Source organism: Peromyscus eremicus, chromosome 9 (assembly GCF_949786415.1).
Source record: "Peromyscus eremicus chromosome 9, PerEre_H2_v1, whole genome shotgun sequence".
Taxonomy (NCBI): Eukaryota; Metazoa; Chordata; class Mammalia; order Rodentia; family Cricetidae; genus Peromyscus; species Peromyscus eremicus.
In genome coordinates, this window is record NC_081425.1 from 67,363,344 (window position 1) to 67,382,038 (window position 18,695).

The 18,695-nt window shown below is 48.0% G+C and overlaps 1 protein-coding gene and 1 long non-coding RNA gene across 4 annotated transcripts; one reads left to right on the forward strand and one right to left on the reverse strand.

Moving 5' to 3' along the window:
- Window positions 1-1,752: 1,752 nt before the first annotated feature.
- Window positions 1,753-17,594, reverse strand: LOC131919427 (polyadenylate-binding protein 2). 3 transcript variants are annotated; one of them, XM_059273627.1, is made up of 7 exons: window positions 5,752-6,295; window positions 5,270-5,384; window positions 4,527-4,594; window positions 3,866-3,972; window positions 2,867-2,954; window positions 2,636-2,787; window positions 1,753-1,879 (listed from the first exon to the last, which is right to left on the reverse strand). In XM_059273627.1, the coding sequence occupies exons 1-7, from the start codon at window positions 6,088-6,090 to the stop codon at window positions 1,840-1,842; spliced, it is 909 nt and encodes a 302-aa protein (XP_059129610.1). In that variant the 5' UTR covers window positions 6,091-6,295; the 3' UTR covers window positions 1,753-1,839. The 3 variants fall into 3 exon arrangements, with proteins under 3 accessions (XP_059129610.1, XP_059129613.1, XP_059129612.1); XM_059273630.1 differs by lacking the exon at window positions 5,752-6,295 and adding an exon at window positions 5,574-5,677; XM_059273629.1 differs by lacking the exons at window positions 1,753-1,879; window positions 2,636-2,787; window positions 2,867-2,954; ... (2 more) ...; window positions 5,270-5,384; window positions 5,752-6,295 and adding exons at window positions 14,803-15,595; window positions 16,205-16,644; window positions 17,086-17,173; window positions 17,474-17,594.
- LOC131919428 (uncharacterized) lies at window positions 5,975-8,086 on the forward strand. The gene is made up of 2 exons (XR_009381248.1): window positions 5,975-6,524; window positions 7,268-8,086. It is a non-coding gene; the product is annotated as an uncharacterized LOC131919428 (long non-coding RNA).
- Window positions 17,595-18,695: the final 1,101 nt, after the last annotated feature.

The following is an 18,695-nucleotide window of genomic DNA, read 5'->3' on the forward strand; positions in this document are numbered from 1 at the left end:
TTGTTGTTGAGACAGGGCTGGTCTATTTAACAGCCTTGGCTGTCCTGGAACTTGCTCTGTAGACCAGGGTGGCCTCGAACTCAGTGACAGCTTTGCCTCTGCTCCCCAAGTGCTGGGATTAAAGGCGTGCACCACCATGTTTGATTCCCAGCACTCAGTCCCTAGGATTCTAACGCCCTCTTCTGGCCTCCACAGGTAGTACAAGTATGGTACAGAGGCAAGTCAAACAAAACCCTACAATCTTCTCTTGGTAATATGTACCCAGGACTTCAGTCTGACAGTATGATATAACTCTAGCCCTCTCGGGCCTGCACCTCTGTAGATTGAGATGACCTCACGGAGGTCGGGCCTCCTGAGTTCCGATTAAACGGGCAGGGCAGTAAGCCTGCTCAGGAAGAGATCTTTACACTTGTCCACACTTACTTTGCATTTCTTAAATTCATACTGAAGCATAAACTTACAAAGAGGAAAGTGGTCATGGAGTCACTTGCACTCAGGTTTTGTCAGGAACACTTTGGGGACAAGATCTCACGTTGCAGCTCTGGCTGGCCTGGGGAGACGAGCCTGCCTCTGCCTCCCAAGCGCTGAGATTAAAGGTGTGAGCACCGCCATGTTTGGCTCAGAGATGTTACTCAATCTGTCTGGGCACAGTGCATGCCTATAATCCAGGAATTGGCGAAGGTAAGCTCTTGGGTCACTGGAACTTCGAGGAGAGACAAGCAATTCCATATCAGCCAGGGCTACATGACTTTGTATCAAAAAGCAAAAACTCACCACTCTTAATTCTTTTACAGGCAAGAAGACCCACCATCCTCAACTGAATGCATTGTAACTCGTCGTAATTTAACTTCTACCTTAATTTACAAGTAGCAACCCCTCTCTAAAACACCAGTACTTCCCCCTAAACTAACAACCACCTGTGACTTAAGAGAACTGGTATGTAAATGATATTTACACCCAAAGTGCCAAACAATTTTTTCATAAACAACTTTATTCATGACACATTATTTAAAAAAAAATTCCCATCCCCTGGAAATGAGTTAAAAAAAATAAAACAAAATCCACCTCCCACCTCCCTGTTCCCACTTCCTCCCATTCCCTCCAAATAAAAGGGAAAAAAGGTAAAGAAAAAAATAAAACAAAACAAAAACACCTGAAAAACAAAAACACCCCAAAACTCCCCAAAACAAAGTAGTGCATTTCCCCAGGGGTAAGGGGAATTTACACTGGAGCCACTGGGAGCGAGATCTTCCGGCTACAGAAACCTGCAAAGAAAGACACTCAAAACAGAAAAAGAAATACAAAAGGAAACAAAATAGATCACCAGGCAAACTGGAGGGGCAGGGAGCCCGAGGAAGGAAGGGGAGGGTGGGCGGAGACCTGGCAGGACAGGAGCAGGCAGGCAGGGACTACTGCAAAAGGCAGGGAGAAGACGAGGGAAGGAGACAAGCAACAGTTGGGTGTCCTTCCAGAGCCCTGGGTGAAAAAAAGCCCTCCTACCACCCGTGCCCACCTACCCTTGAGCAGGCCCAAAGAGCTCGGGTGAGGGAGCAGGGATACGGGGAGCAGCTTGCACAGTTGAGATGTGTCCATGGCGAATCCCCGAGGGGATATGTAGCCCCTGCCCCACTCCCTGGGCCTCCCCTACTCCCCAAAGCAGGTCCCTCCTCACAGTTAGTTATGGGATTCTCCCCCCTTCCACAGTATATCTTTTTTTTTTTTTTTAAATATTTTTTTTCCATCAAGGTCATCTTCTGTTTTTCTTTTTTTTTTTTTTAATTCTTTTTTTTTCCTTCTTTCCTCTTTTTTTCCTCTCTCTCCTCCTAATACACACTTTTTTTAGTAAGGGGAATACCATGATGTCGCTCTAGCCCGGCCCCTGGAAGAAAGAAGGAGAGTTAGGTGTTAACATGGTCACTAGAGAGTTAGTGCAAGACCCTCCCCGTGGGCCCGCACTGCCCCGTGACCGAAGGGAGCGCTCACTCCCAGGAATAACAACTGGCAAACGGGGGCCTTGAGGGGAAATGGGGTGAGGAGTACACCTAAGACACTGCGGGACAGAAAAGGATCCAGTGCTTATCCAGTGCTCCACAGCTCTTAAACCCTACCTGGTGAAAAGGCACGGTTTATCTTAACATACAATTGCAATGCAAGGACAGAGTTGGTAAAGCACAGCCACAGTATGGTGCCACCAGGCCGTCAAACCGCTAACCTTGGAACACACTGGCATCAGTCCTCCCACAGTGGGGGTCAGCCTGCCACTGGATGCTTCCCAGGAATCCACTTAAACGCCCCCACCTCCCACTCTGGGAAAAGTAGCCATCAATATCCAAGCAGAGCTCTCCCTGTTCCGAGGCCTTACAATTCTCAGTGTAAACACGTTCACTGCCACCAATTCCCAAAGGAAGAAAGCGGAGGGAGGAGACATCTCTATCCTCACCAATTTCTGCTCAAAGAAACAGAACTGGCCTCCTGAACTGGCCTACAACTACTTCCTCCCTCTGCAAGCACAGAAGGAGATCAAGTCCCCGGACACCAAAAGGAGGACAAGGGATCGAGGGTCCTCAGATCAGTAGAGAATGAAGCCTAAGGGCTCTTGGGAGGCGGGGAAGAGGAGCAGCCCATCTATCCTGACCTGTAGACTCGACCCCGGGGCCTGCTGTTAAAACCACTGTAGAATCGAGATCGGGAGCTGTTGTAATTGGTAGTCCGGGCACGGTATCGGGCACGCGGGAAGCCCCGGTCTGTTGTACTGATGCCTGGTCTGTTGGTTCGTTTGGGAATCACCTGAGAAGGAGAGGACAGAAAACCTTGGAGTCAAGGCAGAGAATCTGTGCAGAACCCATAGCCAAGGCACTATGCTTACCTTGATCTGTCTTCCTCTAAACAGGGACTCATCTAAGGCCAGGGAAGTCCTCACTGACTCCTTGTCTGAGAACTCTATATACGCAAACCTGGAAAGAATAACTTGTCATTTTATCGGATTTTACAAATAGCTCAGAGGTTAAACCCAACTTGTAAATACAGTTCATTGGAATACAACACAGTAACATTTTTAAGTAATTAAATAATTTAAATAACAGTATAAAAATTTCCAACTACTTTGGGCATAGTGAACACAGCTTGTAATCTCAGCTACTCTGGAGGCTGAGGCAGTACAACCGAAGTTCAAAGCCTGTTCAAGCTACAGAGTTGAAGTCTAGCCTAGGCAACTTAGGACCCTGTTTCACAATTAAAAAGTCTGAAAAAGGGTGTGAGTGTATGTGTGACTCAGTAAGAGCACCTGCCTAGCAGGCATCCTGAGTCCCTTGGGTCCAGCATCACAAAAATTCAAAACATAACCAAGCCAGATTTCATAGAGCCATACATAACACCTGGTGCCAACTAGATGCTGCCATCCCTTCTCCTGGTTTACAACCGCACCCCTGCCCAGTCCGTATTATCTGGTTTCGAAAGATATTAACATACCACTGCTGACAACAGAGAACAGGCAAATCCACTTGTTTTTAACAACTGATTCCTAGTCTACAGAAACATAAAATGTAAGTCTGGCTAGTAGTGGTGCATGACTTTAATCCCAGCACTTAGGAGCAGAGGCAGAGGCAGAAGCAGGTGGTTCTGAGTTTGAAGCCATCCTGGGCTACAGAGCTAATTTCAGGATAGCCAGGGCTGCACAGAAAAACTATCTCAAAAAGTAAAAATATTAAAAACTAGAACATGAGTTCACACTGGCAGCTCAACAGCACACATATTCAGCCTAGTCAAGATCCTGGGTTCAATCCCCAGCTTGGAGAGTGGTGGTAGTATCAAAAGTATTATGTATTTCTAAATTGTGGTAAAATAATCAACTTAGTCCCCTACTCACCCTTTGGGATGGCCACTAAATTTGTCACAGAGTATAGTAACACGATTGACTGAACCACAGCCATGAAAGTGAGCTTCCAGCTCTTCTGCTGTTGCACCATAGTCCACCTACGGAAAGGAACATTTTAAAGTACTGGGAAAACTCCTATTTAAACAGGTACCCTGCATAGACATCTTTAGTCCAGTCCAAGGCACATCAAATATTGTTCCTCTTTTCTTCTAACGCTAGAATCTTTTCATTACCTTTATCTCCTCACAACCTTCCCCCAACCCCCAAACCAATTCTAGATTCCTTCCAAAATTATTCAAGAACTCTCTCAAATAAGAATGTACTCCTGCCAGGTGGCGGTAGCACATGCCTTTCATCCCAGCACGCAGAAGGCAGAGGCATGTGGATCTCTGAGATCTGAAGCCAGCCTGGTCTACAAAAAGAGTTCCAGGACAGGCAGGGCTACACAGAGAAACCCTGTCTCCAAAAAAACAAAAAACAAACAAAAATGTAGTTTTGTAATGTCAGTACTTAGGAGGCTGTGTCTAGAGAATCACTTTGAATCAGTGGCCAGTGTGGGCTATATAACAAGCCCTACCTAAAATAAAAAAAAAAAAAAAAAAAAAAAAAGAATGTCCCCTAAACCCAAATCAAACCCTTTCTCAATACATACATTGCCAACATAGATAGAACGGGCATCGGCCTCCATCTTCTCCTCAAGAGACATGATCACTGGGCCAGCTTGAGGGGAGGGGGGGCGGGAAAAAAAATTTTTAAACAAGCATATTTTCTGCTGGATCAATATATATACCCCCACCACTATTAGGCTAAGATTTGTCTGTTCTACTATACCCATTTCCTAGAACAGTGCCCAGAATAGTAGGTTTCAATACATATTTGAGAAATTACCCCCTTAAAAAGAATTATAGAAGAATTTACATTTCCCAAATCAAGTTTCTATTGGCTTGCTTTGGCTGAAATGCCTCAGAGTGAACAAAATTCAAAATTCAATGGATTGAGTTCTGACACTTCTAGATTAAATAAGTCCCCCACAGTCTTCAGTATCTTCTAAGTCCAACTAGGGTCTCTAACTGAAAAGTATTAGTTTTGAAGGTCAAACGCCAGCGGGCGATCTCCACAAGAAGGGTACAGACAGACTAAGAACAAAGAGAAACACATTTATAAACGAGACAAAGGAAGGCACAAGACTATCACCGTCCAAACAGCTTGTATCTAACAAAGGTCAGTAGAACACTCAACGGACTATGACCACAGCACCTGCCCAGAAAAACTGCTCAGACAAGCAGCTTCAAGGTCCCGAGCCTCTAAGGCCACACTGCCGATCACCGCCTCCCCCTACCCCCACAAATAAACCCGAAGACCCGGGCTCTACAAGCAATAGCCGATTTTACTCACCATTGCCTGGGGGTGGACTCATATTCATCTGCTTCTCTACCTCGTTTTGTAGCTCCTTTAGCTTCTCAGCCTCTTCCTCCATCTCCCTGACTCGAGCTTTGATCGCTTCTAGTTCCTACAACGAGTGAGCAGGGCATGCAGAAGGTTAGCCACAGACGCAGGGGCTGTGCCGTACATTTTGTCTGGGCCCGGCCACAGCCATCCATGCTCGGCCATTTCCCTCGCCTCGTGCGAGGATCGTAATTAGGGGAGAGGAAAAAAAAAAGAGAGAGAGAGAACAGCACAAAAGTAAAAGCCAAATTACCTTCTCCAGAGCCACCCTAGAGGCACCCACGAAGCCCCATCAGCCCGTTCACGAACGGCCCCGGCCCGCCATCAGCCACGTTATTTCCCCGCCCAACCCCACCCCCCGCCTGCCTGCCTCCCGCCCGAGCTCGGGGCCTCGCATGACCCGGCCCGCTCGCTCGGCCTCCTTCCCTCACCGGGTCCTCAATGGCGCCGTCCCCGGGGTCGGCCTCGACCAGTCCCGGCTCTTCCTCCTCCTCTTGGCTGCCGGGGGCTCCCGAGCCGGGGCCAGGACCCGGAGCTCCGGGGGGGGCACGGGGCCGGGGCGGCTCCTCTTCGGGCTCGGGTTCCGGCAGCAGCTCTCCAGGCTCCAGTTCCTCAGACTCCAGGCCGTTCCCGTAGTCCCCTGCGCCCCCCGGATCCCCCTCCCCGGCCTCCCCACCGGCCCCGGGCACAAGATGGCGCCGCCGCCCCGGCCCGGAGCCCCGACCGCCCGCAGCCCCCGCTGCTGCTGCCGCCGCCGCTGCCGCCGCCATCGCCGCTCAGACTGGGGCCCGCCGCTTGGCGATTGGAGAATTGTGCCGGCCACGCCAAGGATTCATTAGTCAGTCAGCCTGCCCGTCACCTCGAGCTCGAACACTATTGGGGAGTTCTACTTGGCAATCAAACAAGACCCCACCTCTAAGGCGGGCCACTGCGCCAAATTCTGTGATCCCGGTAGGTGAAATATGCTTGTCAATCAACACACCCCACCTCCTGTCGAGTCCTTAGGTAACAATACGCCCGCACTGTGACGACTTTCCGCTCATCCTCCGCCCATGGGCGGGGCCACAACATGGAGGATGCTCCCGATTGGTCCCTGACTAGCGAGTGGAAAGGCCTAATCTTCCAAACGCCTCGCCGAAGGGGCCCATTCTCAGATGCCGATTGGCTTGTGAGATTCGACCAGCTGACACCCGTTATGCGACAGGTGAACCTTGCTCCCGAAAGGGTTGCCAGGCTTAAAGCTAGGGAATTCCTCAGCCGTGCGTGGTGGCGTACACCTTTTATCCCAGCACTCAGAATGCAGAGGCAAGCGAATCTGTTAGTTCAAGGCCAGCCTGGTTTACATAGCGAGTTCCAGGACAGTCAGCCCTACATAGAGACCCAGTGTCAAAAATTAAATCGAAAACAAACAAACAAAAAACCACGGCTGGGGGTTAATTGTTGGAAGACAGAGGACCGAAAAGGGTCGGAGATTTCTGGAAACTTGTCTAACAAGAAAAGCCCCGGTAGGTGGGATGTTCTGAAGATCTTTTTAGAGGGGAGTGTACTTTTCTCAACTTAGTTACTGGCATCATCCAATAAGGTGACATAAACGGCAAACCTCACTAATCCTAACCCAGACCTTCTAGTCCGGAGTTGTGTCCCCGTTCTGCATAGATCTTCTTTTAAGACCTTCAGCCTGCTTAGTTTCAGTCTGTTTTCTTGCCTAGACAGTTAAAACACCCTGGTCTTCCTGGCCAGCTGAAAGGTTAAAAATTCCTCAAGTGGCCTCAGACCTTGCAGAACTCGGCTAGCTTGCATCTGAGGTCCAGATTTTGCCTCTATATGTGCGGTTTCTCCTAAACCAGACCACCTCAGGGAGCAAGCCTTCCAGCTTTCCCCTCCTGTCGTGAGACAAGTGGACCTAGCCACGGCGCACTTAACAATGTTGTGCTTTTTCCTAACTAGGTGATGAGTGCCTGCAGACAAGGGACCAAGTGCTGTTTATATTTGTATCTATAAGTGGTGATATACACTCAGCAGAGTACACGCTGTGATTACTGACTGATTGCTCCTTCTAGGTGCCACCTTTCAGCTGTAGTTTCTTAGCTTTCAAACCTTTCTTGAAGACCCCAGAGGACTTTCTCCACGCAAGTTCTCAAGACAGCTCTGCACCTTTAGATAGCCATGAGAGCTGGCCCTGGAGGCAGGAGGTTCCCACAATCTATTAGAAATTCCCACGCATTTACAGGGGTAATGAATAGCAGTGCTAAATCCACAAGAAGACTTTTTGTATCGAGACCAAACTACAAGTTTGAGAGGTGTATGCATATAAACACAACCCCAAAGTTAACATGGTTGGAGGGGGAGGGCTGGGCAAAACACCTCTAAGCAAACCAGAGTCAGAAGCACCACTCCTTACACCCCACTGTTGCCCACACTTCTTGGAATTCCTTACCTCAAGATGTTGGGAGCTGGGAGCAGAGTCAACCTCTTGCTGTGAATTCATCAGAACTAAAGTTGGCCACTGAAGATGGGCACTCCAGAAGCAAGTTCTCTTATACTGATTGTAGCCAATTCAACACTTGAAGGTTTCACAGCACCCAACTGAATCAAGGCGACGACTTACGACTGAGCTCTGGCTGGTCTGAAGCTCAATATATAGGCCAGGCTGGCCTTGAACTCACAGAGATCAGCCTATCTCTACCTCCCAAGCACTGGGATTAAAGGTGTGTGCCACCACGCCCAACTATTAAATACCGTTTAATTCTGCCTTTGGCAAGCCCAGGATTGTGTAACTAGCACTGGTCCTTATCTCACAGGATTCTCTCCGTTGTGGGGAAAGTACTTCCAAAATCCTATGCCCCTAAATCCTTTGGAGTTTTTCCAGACAGGATTTCTCTGTGCAGCATTGGCTGTCTAGAAACTCACTCTGTAGACCAGGCTGGCCTCAAACTGAGATCCACCTGCCTCTGCCTCCCAAGGCATGCGCCACCACCCCCCCAACTTTTTTTTTTAACTGTGTAGCTCAATATGGCCTCACATTTAAGATCCTCCTCTCTCAGCCTTCTGAGGTTATGGTTTTCTCAGCATTGTGGTATACATCTGAAATCTTAGCACTTGAGAAGTTGAAGCAGGAGGATGCCATGAGTTCCAGGCCAGTCTGAACTACATAGAGAGTATCAGAATGAGTAGCTAGAGCTATACTGCAATAACTTGTCTCAAAAACAAAGCAAAATAAAAGACAAGAGTGCTTGGTCCTCTTACAAAGGACCTGAATTCAGTTCCCAGCACCCACATGCTCACAACCACCTGCAACTTCAGCTCTATTGGATTCAACACCTTCCGGGCTCCACAGGCACCAACACACACATGCACATTCACTATCTCTCACACACATATACATCAAACGTTTTTAAGTCTTTAAAAACAAAATACCTACAGAGCCAGGCGTGGTGACATACTCCTGAATTCCTAGCACCTGGGAGGTACAGCAGAAGGGTTAGGAGTTTAAGGCCAGCCGCAATTATAGGAAAGTTGAGGCCAGCCTGTGCTACATGAGACCCTGTCTCAAAAAAAAAAAAAAATCTACATTGTCTGCTTTAAAACATAAACTATATTAAGTATGACACTGAAAACTATAAATTCTAGAAAGAGTCAAAAATGTAAGCAAACCATAATATCCAACAAAAGATTATTTTGTACCTTTTGCAAGGTACAAAACATTCTTTTTTTTGGGGGGTGGGGTGGGGTCTCCAGACAGGGTTTCTCTGTGTAACAGCCCTGGGCTGGCCTCGAACTCTCAAGAGATCCACCTGCCTCTGCCTCCCAAGTGCTGAAATTAAAGGCGTGAACCACCACACCTGGCTCAAAATATTCTTAAACTCGGAAAAAAAATAATGCCAAGTCAAAGCAGTAGAATATAAGATTATATATCAAGTATGTCTGCAACTATATCTCATTTCCTTTCTTCTCTCTCTCTCTCTCTCTGTTTGTTTTGAGACAGGATTTCTCTGTGTACCCTTGGCTGTCCTGGAATGAACTCAGTGATCCGCCTGGTTCTGCCTCCCAAGTGCTGGGATTAAAGGTATGTGCTACCACCACCCAGCTGCTCTTATATTTCTAATGAGTTTTTTTTACACTATTTGTGGCTTGCATTATATTTCACTGGACTGGTATTTTTTAAAAGATTTATTGTTTTTATGTCTATGTATACATGTGCCTGTGTGGATTTATGTTTAAGTCTTGTATATAGGAGCCCCCTGAAGCCAGAAGAGGGTATCAGATTCCCTGGAACTGGAAGTATAGGTAGTTGTGAGCTGCTCTGTGGGTGCTGAGACGTGAACCCAGGTCCTCTGCAAGAGCAGTAGGCACTTTTTCTTTCTTTCTTTTTTTTTTTTTTTTTTTTTTTTTCCGAGACAGTGTTTCTCTGTGTAGTTTTGGTGCCTCCTGTCCTGGATCTTGCTCTGTAGACCAGGCTGGCCTTGAACTCACAGAGATTCGCCTGGCTCTGCTTCTCGAGTGCTGGGATTAAAGGCGTGTGCCACCACCACTGCCCGGCCTGACTGGATAACTTTTAAAACATTTTATTTATGTGTGCATCTGTGTGTTCTGGTGCTCACAGAAACTAGAGGGTGAGTAATGTCCTGGAGCTGGAGTTACAGGCGGTTGTGAACTACCTGACACAGATCCTGGGATCCGAACTCTGTTCCTCACCATCGACAGCAAATGCTCTCAGCCAATAAGCCACCTCTCTAGCTTCAATGATTGGTTAACTTTTTTTTTCTTTTTATATTTATTTATTTATTTGAGGTGGGGAACACACACGTCTTGGCACTTGTGTAGAGGTAAGAGGACAACTTTTGGGACTTGGTACAACCTTTCTTCCATGTGGGATGGGACTTAGGTTACCAGGCATGGTGGCCAGCCTTGTTATCTACTGAGCCCTCTCACCAACCCACTGAGTGGCTAAGTTTTTGATAAGAGGTCTGCCTATGTAGCCCTGCTGGCTTAGAACTCATATGTAGACAGACTGGCCCCCAGTTTTTAGTTCTCTTCCCGCTCCTGGGAATACTGAGATTGGAAATATAAATTTGTATTTATATTTATATGCCCCCACAGGGCTTGACTGGTTAACTTTTTAAAAACTTTCTATCAAAAAAACTTTAAGGTGCTGTATCAGATATTTATGTTCATTACCCCTCCCAAATCAGAAAATACTGATAGCAGAAAGAACAATATCTACCCACCAGACAAAACCATAAATGGTATCTTGATCTACCCTTGTTGAAGTCTTCATTTAAATAGGGAAGTCAGACAGACAGACAGACACACACACATACACACACACACACACACACATACACACACACAGTGTGATACTTCACACTTACACACACAATTTTCATGACTTTTACAGGAAAATACAGAAAGTTTCTTACATGCTAATAAATGTATATTTTCAATTACACCATTCATGGTTTTATTTGTTACCTTGGACATGAGGGTTTCCCTTGACCATTTGATTTAAAATTAGAATATCTACTGATTTCCAACCTTGCTTTTCTTTACTTAAAATATTTTTAGACAGGGTCTCACATGTAGGCCAGGCTGGCCTTGAACTACCAGAGACCTGCCTGCCACTGCCTCCTTAGTGCCAGGATGAAGGTGTGTGCTGTCTTTCTTCATAGTATTTACTATCTCCTAACACGTTAGGAAGATTTTGATTCCCTTACTACAGTGTAAGCAACATGTGAGCTGAGGTGTGTCTTTCCATTCTCTTTGCCTGCATGCCTAGAGCTGTACTAAATACACAGAAAATACCTGAACATTTTCTCTGAGTGAATGATGAATGAAAGCCACCATATAGTTCTTTATATTATGTTTCCTGCTCAAATTTTCTGTTGTCTCTATGTATGTGTTGAACACGACACTGAACTACCGATCCTCCTGCCTTTATTTCCCAAATGCTAGGATTATAAACTGGCAGCATCACATCTAGATTCTGGTTGTGTTTTTATTACTTATATAGCTCCCCATAACCACATTTAAAGAATTCAGCCAGACATGGTGGTACACACCTGGAATCCAGAAACTGTGAGTCTGTGGCTAGCCTAGACTACAAGCAAGATCCTGTTTCAAAAGAGAAAAGAAGCCAGGCAGTGATGGCTTTAACCCCAGCACTTGGGAGGCAGAGGCAGGCAGATCTCTTGGAGTTCAAGGCCAGCCTGGTCTACAGAGTGAGTTCCAAGACAGCCAGAAGAGTTACACAGAGAAATCCTGTCTCAAAAAATAAATAAAATAAAGAAATAAAAAACAAACAAAAAATTTATAAAGAATATAATCTAACCATTTGTCAGAAACTGTAGGTTTTTGGTTTTGTTCTTTCCCCTGGCGATGAGTCTTATCTTGCAGCCTGGGTTGGCTTGGAACTGATGTGTAGTCCCAGCCAGACCTACACTCAAGGTCCTTCACCTAAAGTGCTCTGGAACTACAGCATGAGGCAGATCTAACCCAATCCAACCTCCCTACCCTCACAGTGGTCAGAAACTGTAACAAGTGTTGCCTAGCTTTGTTAACACGTCATCTGAATGATCTGGATGATCGGCATTTACAGAGAGCTAGAGAAACAGTCGTGTGTCCCTGCGGACAGTCTAAAGTTTACCGATCAGACCATCATAATGTTACTACATTTGGACTAAATTGTAATGAGGCTAATAGAGCAAACCCAAGACTGTCTGGATCCCCATTTGGTATTTCTAAAAGAACAGGGACATAAAATACTCTATTTGCCATCAATTATGTTACTAAGTATCTTTTCAGAAAACTTTGCCTTCTGAGTAACTATAAAGCTTTGAATCTCACTGTTTTCCAGATTGCTTTGGCTGCCAAGAAACTCATAGCTGAGTTCACAGCCTAGCTTTGTTGTTGTTGTTGTTGTTTTGAGAGGGTTTCTCTGTGTAGCCTTGGCTGTCCTATAACTCATTTTGTAGACGAGGCTGGCCTCAGCCTAGCTTTTGTATTTGAGAATATTACTTATTCATCATGACCTCCATTCATTAATTACCCTTTTGCTTTCTGATGATTTGTTTAGAGTCAAAGTCTTGTGAAGCCTTGGCTGGCCTTGAACTCACTATGTACCTGGGTGGGCAACCTTCCTGTCTCCACCTGTCCTGCTGGATTGCAGTTGATTGCCACCACCCCAAGCCAGAATATTGGGGCGGGGGTTGGTGTGTGTAGGGGACTCCCAATGTACAATATGGCTACACCTTCTTGAGACTCTAGTTGGTACAGAATTCTTAGGCTTGGGTGTTTGGCCACGGTAGGGTGTTGTGGCTGTTTTTTTGTTTTTGTTTTCTTTCTTTTTTTTTTTTTTTAACTCAATAATTCCCCAAATCCCTGTAACTCTAATTATTTCCCTTAGCAAGGTCATGGTCATAAGAAATGACTGGTTTAAGGAATGTTCTAAAACCCAGGCTGTACAGTATAGAAGTCACAAAACCCTGTTCAGTACTTCTCATTAAATTTCTGGGCTTTATTTATTTATTTTTAATACGACCATTACATATTACACAAAAATAAAAGTCAAATGAACTTGGCATTTATAAATTATTAAATAAAAATACAGGAATATATATATTTATATTTATAGAGCTTTTTCTCTTCTTCTAAACTAACCAAATCTGTTCTGCCGTTTATGATTTAAAAAAGTAAAATAGTATATGTATGCCCTAGTGTAAGTGGGGAGTGGGATTAATAGTTGCAGGACTGTGTTGCCCCACTTCCGCTCTTTCCTTGGCCTATAAAGCAAAATCCCTATTTGTCCCTTTGGGCTTTGGAGAGCAAGAACATCCTCTCCACCTATTTAGTCTTTGAAAAATTATATCCATTTCCCTCATTTAAAAAAAAAAAATGAAATGGATTTAGCAATTGGGAGCCATACTCAGCCCTCTTGGCCAAGAGTTAATCCAAAGGAACTATATGGCTCTAAAGACAGTCCCTGGTTTTCCCTGACAGGAGAGTCTCTGGGTTTCCACTGGCCCTTAAACAAAGGGCAGAACACGTCACAACTCCCCACTGTGGTCCCTCAGCTAAGCTCCTGGGAGTCCAGACCAAGCCCTTTACCCTTCCACCCTGTGTGAAGGCGTGAGAGCAGAGCATGGTGGTAACCTGACCATGGTTCCCGCTGCTCCTGTTGGCTAAAGGCCTCCAGGAATGCTAACTCGGGCAGGTGTCCTGTGGGAAGGGCGGAGCGGAGTCTTCCCTGAACTTGAAGGAACACAGGCTCCAGTTGGAGCTGATGGTCTAGTCAGTGGTTTTCCAACTTTTTTCAGCAGCAAAGCCCTTACCACAAATAAAATCTTACCCTGAACCCCGATACATAAGACAAGGGGAGCTGTTCTGTCTGAGGGCAAATCGCCCAGCCTGTGCAGCCCTCCACTCCCTCATCTCCTTAAGGACTCCTGAGGCAACCCCTAGAACACTTTGCGGCCCTGCCAAGCAGTTTGAAAACCACTGGCCTAGTTTGTCCTGAGCAAGGCAGAGCCTCCCACTCCAACTGCTTGCTACAGATAGCTCTGAGTTTCTTAGATCAGCACACTCGAAACAGACCAACTGGCACATGCAGTCTATCACATCCCCCACAGACACTATGAAAAAGTGCAACCCTCTCCAAAGCAAAAGTCTGGACTAAACACCTGAGGCCAATTTGGTCCCACATTCTAGCAAGCACAATATGATGCCACATTCTAGGACCAAGTGAGAAGTAGTCGAGTCAGTTGTGGTCTAGCTAAGCTGGTCCGTGCTCAGGATCACAGGTAGGGTTCTAGAGCACGGTGAACGAAGTCAGCATTGAGCAGCAGCAACGTTAGCGTCTCAGAAAGTGCAGCAGTGAGGTCTGGCTCAGGGCATGCATTTGGAGTGAGTAATCTGTCCCTCAAAAGAAAAAGCTCTAATCTGGGTTTGTTCGAGAGGACTGGACTGACTGTGAGTTCTCCCGTGATCATCTTCAGAGACTCAGCATGGACACCACCTATGCAAAGAGCATGGCTTCCAAAGAAACATCATAAATGTGTTGAGGTCATGGCATACACCTGGCCCTTGATACAGCAGCACCAAAACCCACCACACAGAACAGGCTGGTCAAGGAGTATCTGTCACCATCACACCCAAGGGGCTCAGAGCTGGAATGGTCCTCTCAAGGCATTGGCAGTCTCACTGAGACAGTTCAGGACCCAAACAATCTGAATTCTAGTTCAGCATATATGTCCACATCCTCTAAAGGGAAATTAGAGCCCCAATTTAGAGTTTCAGCTGGATAGAGAGGTCCTAGAAATAGGCAACACTTTAGGTACCATTGTGCCCCCACTGGAGGGGAAGGTGGCAGGCAGGTCCAATTACCAAAGCTTCCACCCAGCCAGGCTCCACGGCCTTACCCTCTGTCAGCCCCTGTCAAAGATGCACACAAAGAGGGCGATGGAGGTGGCCAGTGGCAGAAACCCTTCTCTCCAAAGCCTTGCCAACAACTCTGAGCAGTACCAGAGCCCTCATCTAGATACAGTAGTCCCCCCTCAGCCTGGAGGCGTAAGGTCAAGGGTAGGGACAGAGGGGAGGAGGGCAGTGAACTGGCCCTTGTTCTTGCCACTGCAAGAAGGAATGTTTTCTCTAAATATCCCATCACCAGATTCGACAAACAGCCCAGCATGCACATGAGCATGCGTGCATGTCCAACATGCACGTGTGTGCCCATGCAGCCCACAGCCACAGCCATTCCATCCAGTCACCTAACCAAGCTTCCATTCCAAAGGGAGGTGAATTCTAGGTTCCTTAAACCCCATTCATCGAACGGGGACACAATTCTTTAAATAAGTTCACCTTCCTTGGAGCCTGTGTGCCCCGGCTATGGGCGTGATCCCTCCCACCTCCCCCCAAGCCCTGGGATAACTCCATCTCCGGGGCTCCTGGCCTTGAAACATTCTTTCATGTTTCTTCTTGCCATCTGCCCGGCATGCTCGGCTCCCTCACACACTACCTTCCCCTGCCCTTCTCTGAACCATGACCATCCAATTTCTTCCAAGGGCATTCTCTGTTCTGTTCCAGCTCTCCTGGCCCCTAGCTACACCTAGCCCCACCTGGCCCTAGACTTTCTCACTTGCTAGCAAAAAAGGCCCCTACAGTAACCAGGGCCCCCAGGGCCACAGCCCCGGTCAGCACTGTCCTCACTGATGCCCAGTTCCCCTCCCGCAGACGCCGTGCCTCCTCCAGGGCCCCGTCCCCGTACAGAGCTGTGAACTCCGCCTGTGGGAGAGAAGGGAAGTAGAGAAAGAAGGAGAAAGGGGTATCAGGAAAGGAGAGTGGAGAGAAGAGGGAAGGAAGAGTTCCAGTTCCATCCACTGTGAGCACCGCCCACACCCAGCCCCTCTAGCCAAAGCTCTACAGCCTACAAGCCCCTCGGAACCCCCTACCCCCCTGCCCAGGGCACTTGGCTCCTCTGAACTGTCTGCATCAAGTGAGCCCCATCCTTTCCTTGGCAAACAATTCTGCCCAGAACTGGTATCCTTTGCTAAGGCTTGCCTAACCGCAACCCATCCCTGGTCCTCCCACTGTCCAGGCTGTGCACTCAGGGGCCACACCTTTTCCTTGGAGGCTCTCTTTGGGTTCTGTTTATAAAACTCTAGATTCGGTCTTCTGCTGGGGACCATGAAACCCATCCAGTGATTACTGCGTGGCAGCCCTGGGGTACAGTTAGCTTGATGCTTTCAGTCTGATTCCACTTAAACAAGGGAACTCAGCCCCATGGCTCCTTCCCAGCACAAATGCCCCAGCCTCCAATCGGAGGCCCCCTTTTTCCCACGAAGACCAGCTTTGCAGAGGGATGCGTAGGGCAGCAATTGAGAAGCTCCTTACCCAGCCCCCACTGCTGTGGATCCAGTCGGCCAGGCGTGTCTCCAGGTAGGCCACCATCCAATCCTGTACTTGTCCCACCAGAGGCTCCATTTCTTTGTTGACACTTTCAGCACACAGGGCAGCCCCAAAGACAAAGAATGCCACAAGACGGCCCCAGTTGGGGCCCCCTTGGAAAAGTTCGTCGGAAACCTGGGTGAAGCGTTGCTGGGCTGAGCCTGGGGTCACGTGTAGCTGAGCGGCCAGGTCAGAGAAGGTGCGCCGGAAGCGTGTCTCAAACTCGTCTCCAGCAGCCCGCATGGCTTGGTGCAGCGGGTCAGCTGCTGGGCCCTCCCCTGGGCCAGCTCCACAGACATAGCCCTTCTGCCTCAGCTTATAGCCTACAAAGTCAGCCACTAGAGCCCGTGTGTCTGGGGCTGAGGCTGGGGTCGCCATCCGGGCGGCTAAAAGGAGCAAGGGTAACAGACTGACATAAATATATAGAAAATATTGAGAGAGACCCAGAAGGGACATTTCCTGTTTGGCCAAGCTCCTGGAATAGGTGAAATGCTCAGAGACCACACTAGGCAGGGGCAAGCAAGAGCAAAGAATGTAAGCCATGGGATAGGTCCAGGGCACAAGCAGCTGGCCACGTATAACATGTCAAATTAAGTGTGCAACGGGAAATTTTAATTTTAGACTACTTCAGATGCCTTTCATATGACAGCACTAGCTGTGACACCCCAGCACCCCCAACCCCACAGTACACACCTTTGGGGCTACAGGAGGAGGCTTAGGACCTCCCCAGGAGCATAATGTGAAGATGCTGGCGGAGGCACAAGATAGGGAGGAGACGGGGGCTGGAAAGCAAAGGTTGTGGGGGCAGAAAGGAAGAGGACACTTACCCAGCCTGGATGGCAGCTCTTAGGACCCAGTGCTGGTGGCAGGCGGCTCCCAGCTGAGGCCTTTCATCCTCCCGGCCAGAGTGTAGCCCTGGAGAAGCGAGGGAGAGAGCAGAACTAGGTGAAAAGGGCCAGGGATCTGGGTCTGGCCCGGAAGGGGCTGGAATTGCAGCTCCTGGGACTGGGCCCCTGCCTCCAACGCTCTGCCAGCTGTGTGGCCGATTCCATGTTTAATGACTGCCCTCTCGGGAAACCCGGGTCCACGGGCTTCCTGCCGACACCATCTCTACTCCCGGCTCCCCCAAGTGCAGCCCAAACGCCCAGCTCCTCCCTTTCGCCCACCCTTAGCTGGTCTCCAACCCCGCCCGCCAGCCAGGTTAGGGAATCTCACGGGTCAGGCCGCAGCCAGGATCCGGATCCGGTTGTTTCCTGGTGGAGGAGCTAAGAGGGAGGGAGAGAGGGAGGAAGGGAAGGAAGGAAGGAGGGAGGAGGGGGGGCCTGGAGGGAGGGCCCGGCGCCGGGTGATGATGGGACCCAGAGATGCGTCCAGAGAGAGGGGCGGGGCCGGGAGGCAGGGCTGGGAAGGGCCCCAACTCCTAGAAGAGAGGGCTACTGAAAAGCTGTTCACAGGCTGCCGTGACCTGTGCCTGTGCCGGCTGCTTGCTAAGCCCACAGCGTATCCAGAGAAACACACGGGCCTCAGCATCTCGGTGCAAATTCAGCATTTCCGGAAGGTCTCTCCTGTTCAGGCACTTGTTGAACTTCCAAGCTTTGGAGTGTGTGCCTGGGAAAAGAAGAACAGTTCTCATTAACCTGGGAACAGCGCCTTGCCTCTGTGGAACACTAAACACAGAAACACTTTCTCTCAGGACCTTTAATCCAGTGGGCTCTTCCTGGGCTGGAGCTTCAGCTAGACATCAGGGTGCGAGGCCTCCGATTGCAGTGTCCATAAAGCACTCTTCATCCTTTGTAGTCAGATTGATTTTCATTAATTTTTTTTTTACCCACCACATGAATTAATTCTCATTATTTAAAAGGCACAGATGGGCACAAGCTTACTAATCTTACACATCCTCCCTAAAGGCAGGTTGCCAATGTTAAGGTTAATGTCTGTTTTACAGATTACGTGTATCTATAAGTTATATGTGAATACGTATGTATATTTATATATGTTTTTTTGAGACAGGGTTTCTTCTCCTATGTAGCCCTGGCTGTCCTGGAACTCACTTTATAGACCAGGCTGGCCTCGAACTTGCAGAGATCTGCCTGCCTCTGCCTGGGATCTGTTAGGATTAAAGGTGTGAGCCACCTCCAGCACGTGGGGGTCAGAAGCAGGTGTGCCTCTGTGAGTTCGAGGCCAGCCTGGTCTACAGAGCTAGTTCTAGGACAGCCAACACTATACAAAGAAACCCTATCTTGAAAAACCAAAAAAAAAAAGAAAAAAAGAGGTGTAAGCTACCACCACCCAGCACATGATAATATATCTATGTAGAGCAAGTTCCCAGGGCAAGAAACATTCTGACGACAAACAGATCCGCAGGAGGGTACCCACCAGCATGCTGATTCTCCTACCTCTTCCCCTACCCTGGACTGTTGAAGCTGGCCATTTCTTC

Bases quoted from the DNA above. Each gene is read 5' to 3' on its own strand.
- LOC131919427 (XM_059273627.1), bottom strand. From the start codon at position 6,090: ATGGCGGCGGCAGCGGCGGCGGCAGCAGCAGCGGGGGCTGCGGGCGGT. The intron at 5,385-5,751 runs GTGAGGGAAGGA...CACTCGTTGTAG, and splicing joins ACGGCGCCATTGAGGACCCG to GAACTAGAAGCGATCAAAGC. The intron at 1,880-2,635 runs GTCAGGATAGAT...TCTTTCTTCCAG, and splicing joins CCCCGGGGTCGAGTCTACAG to GGGCCGGGCTAGAGCGACAT.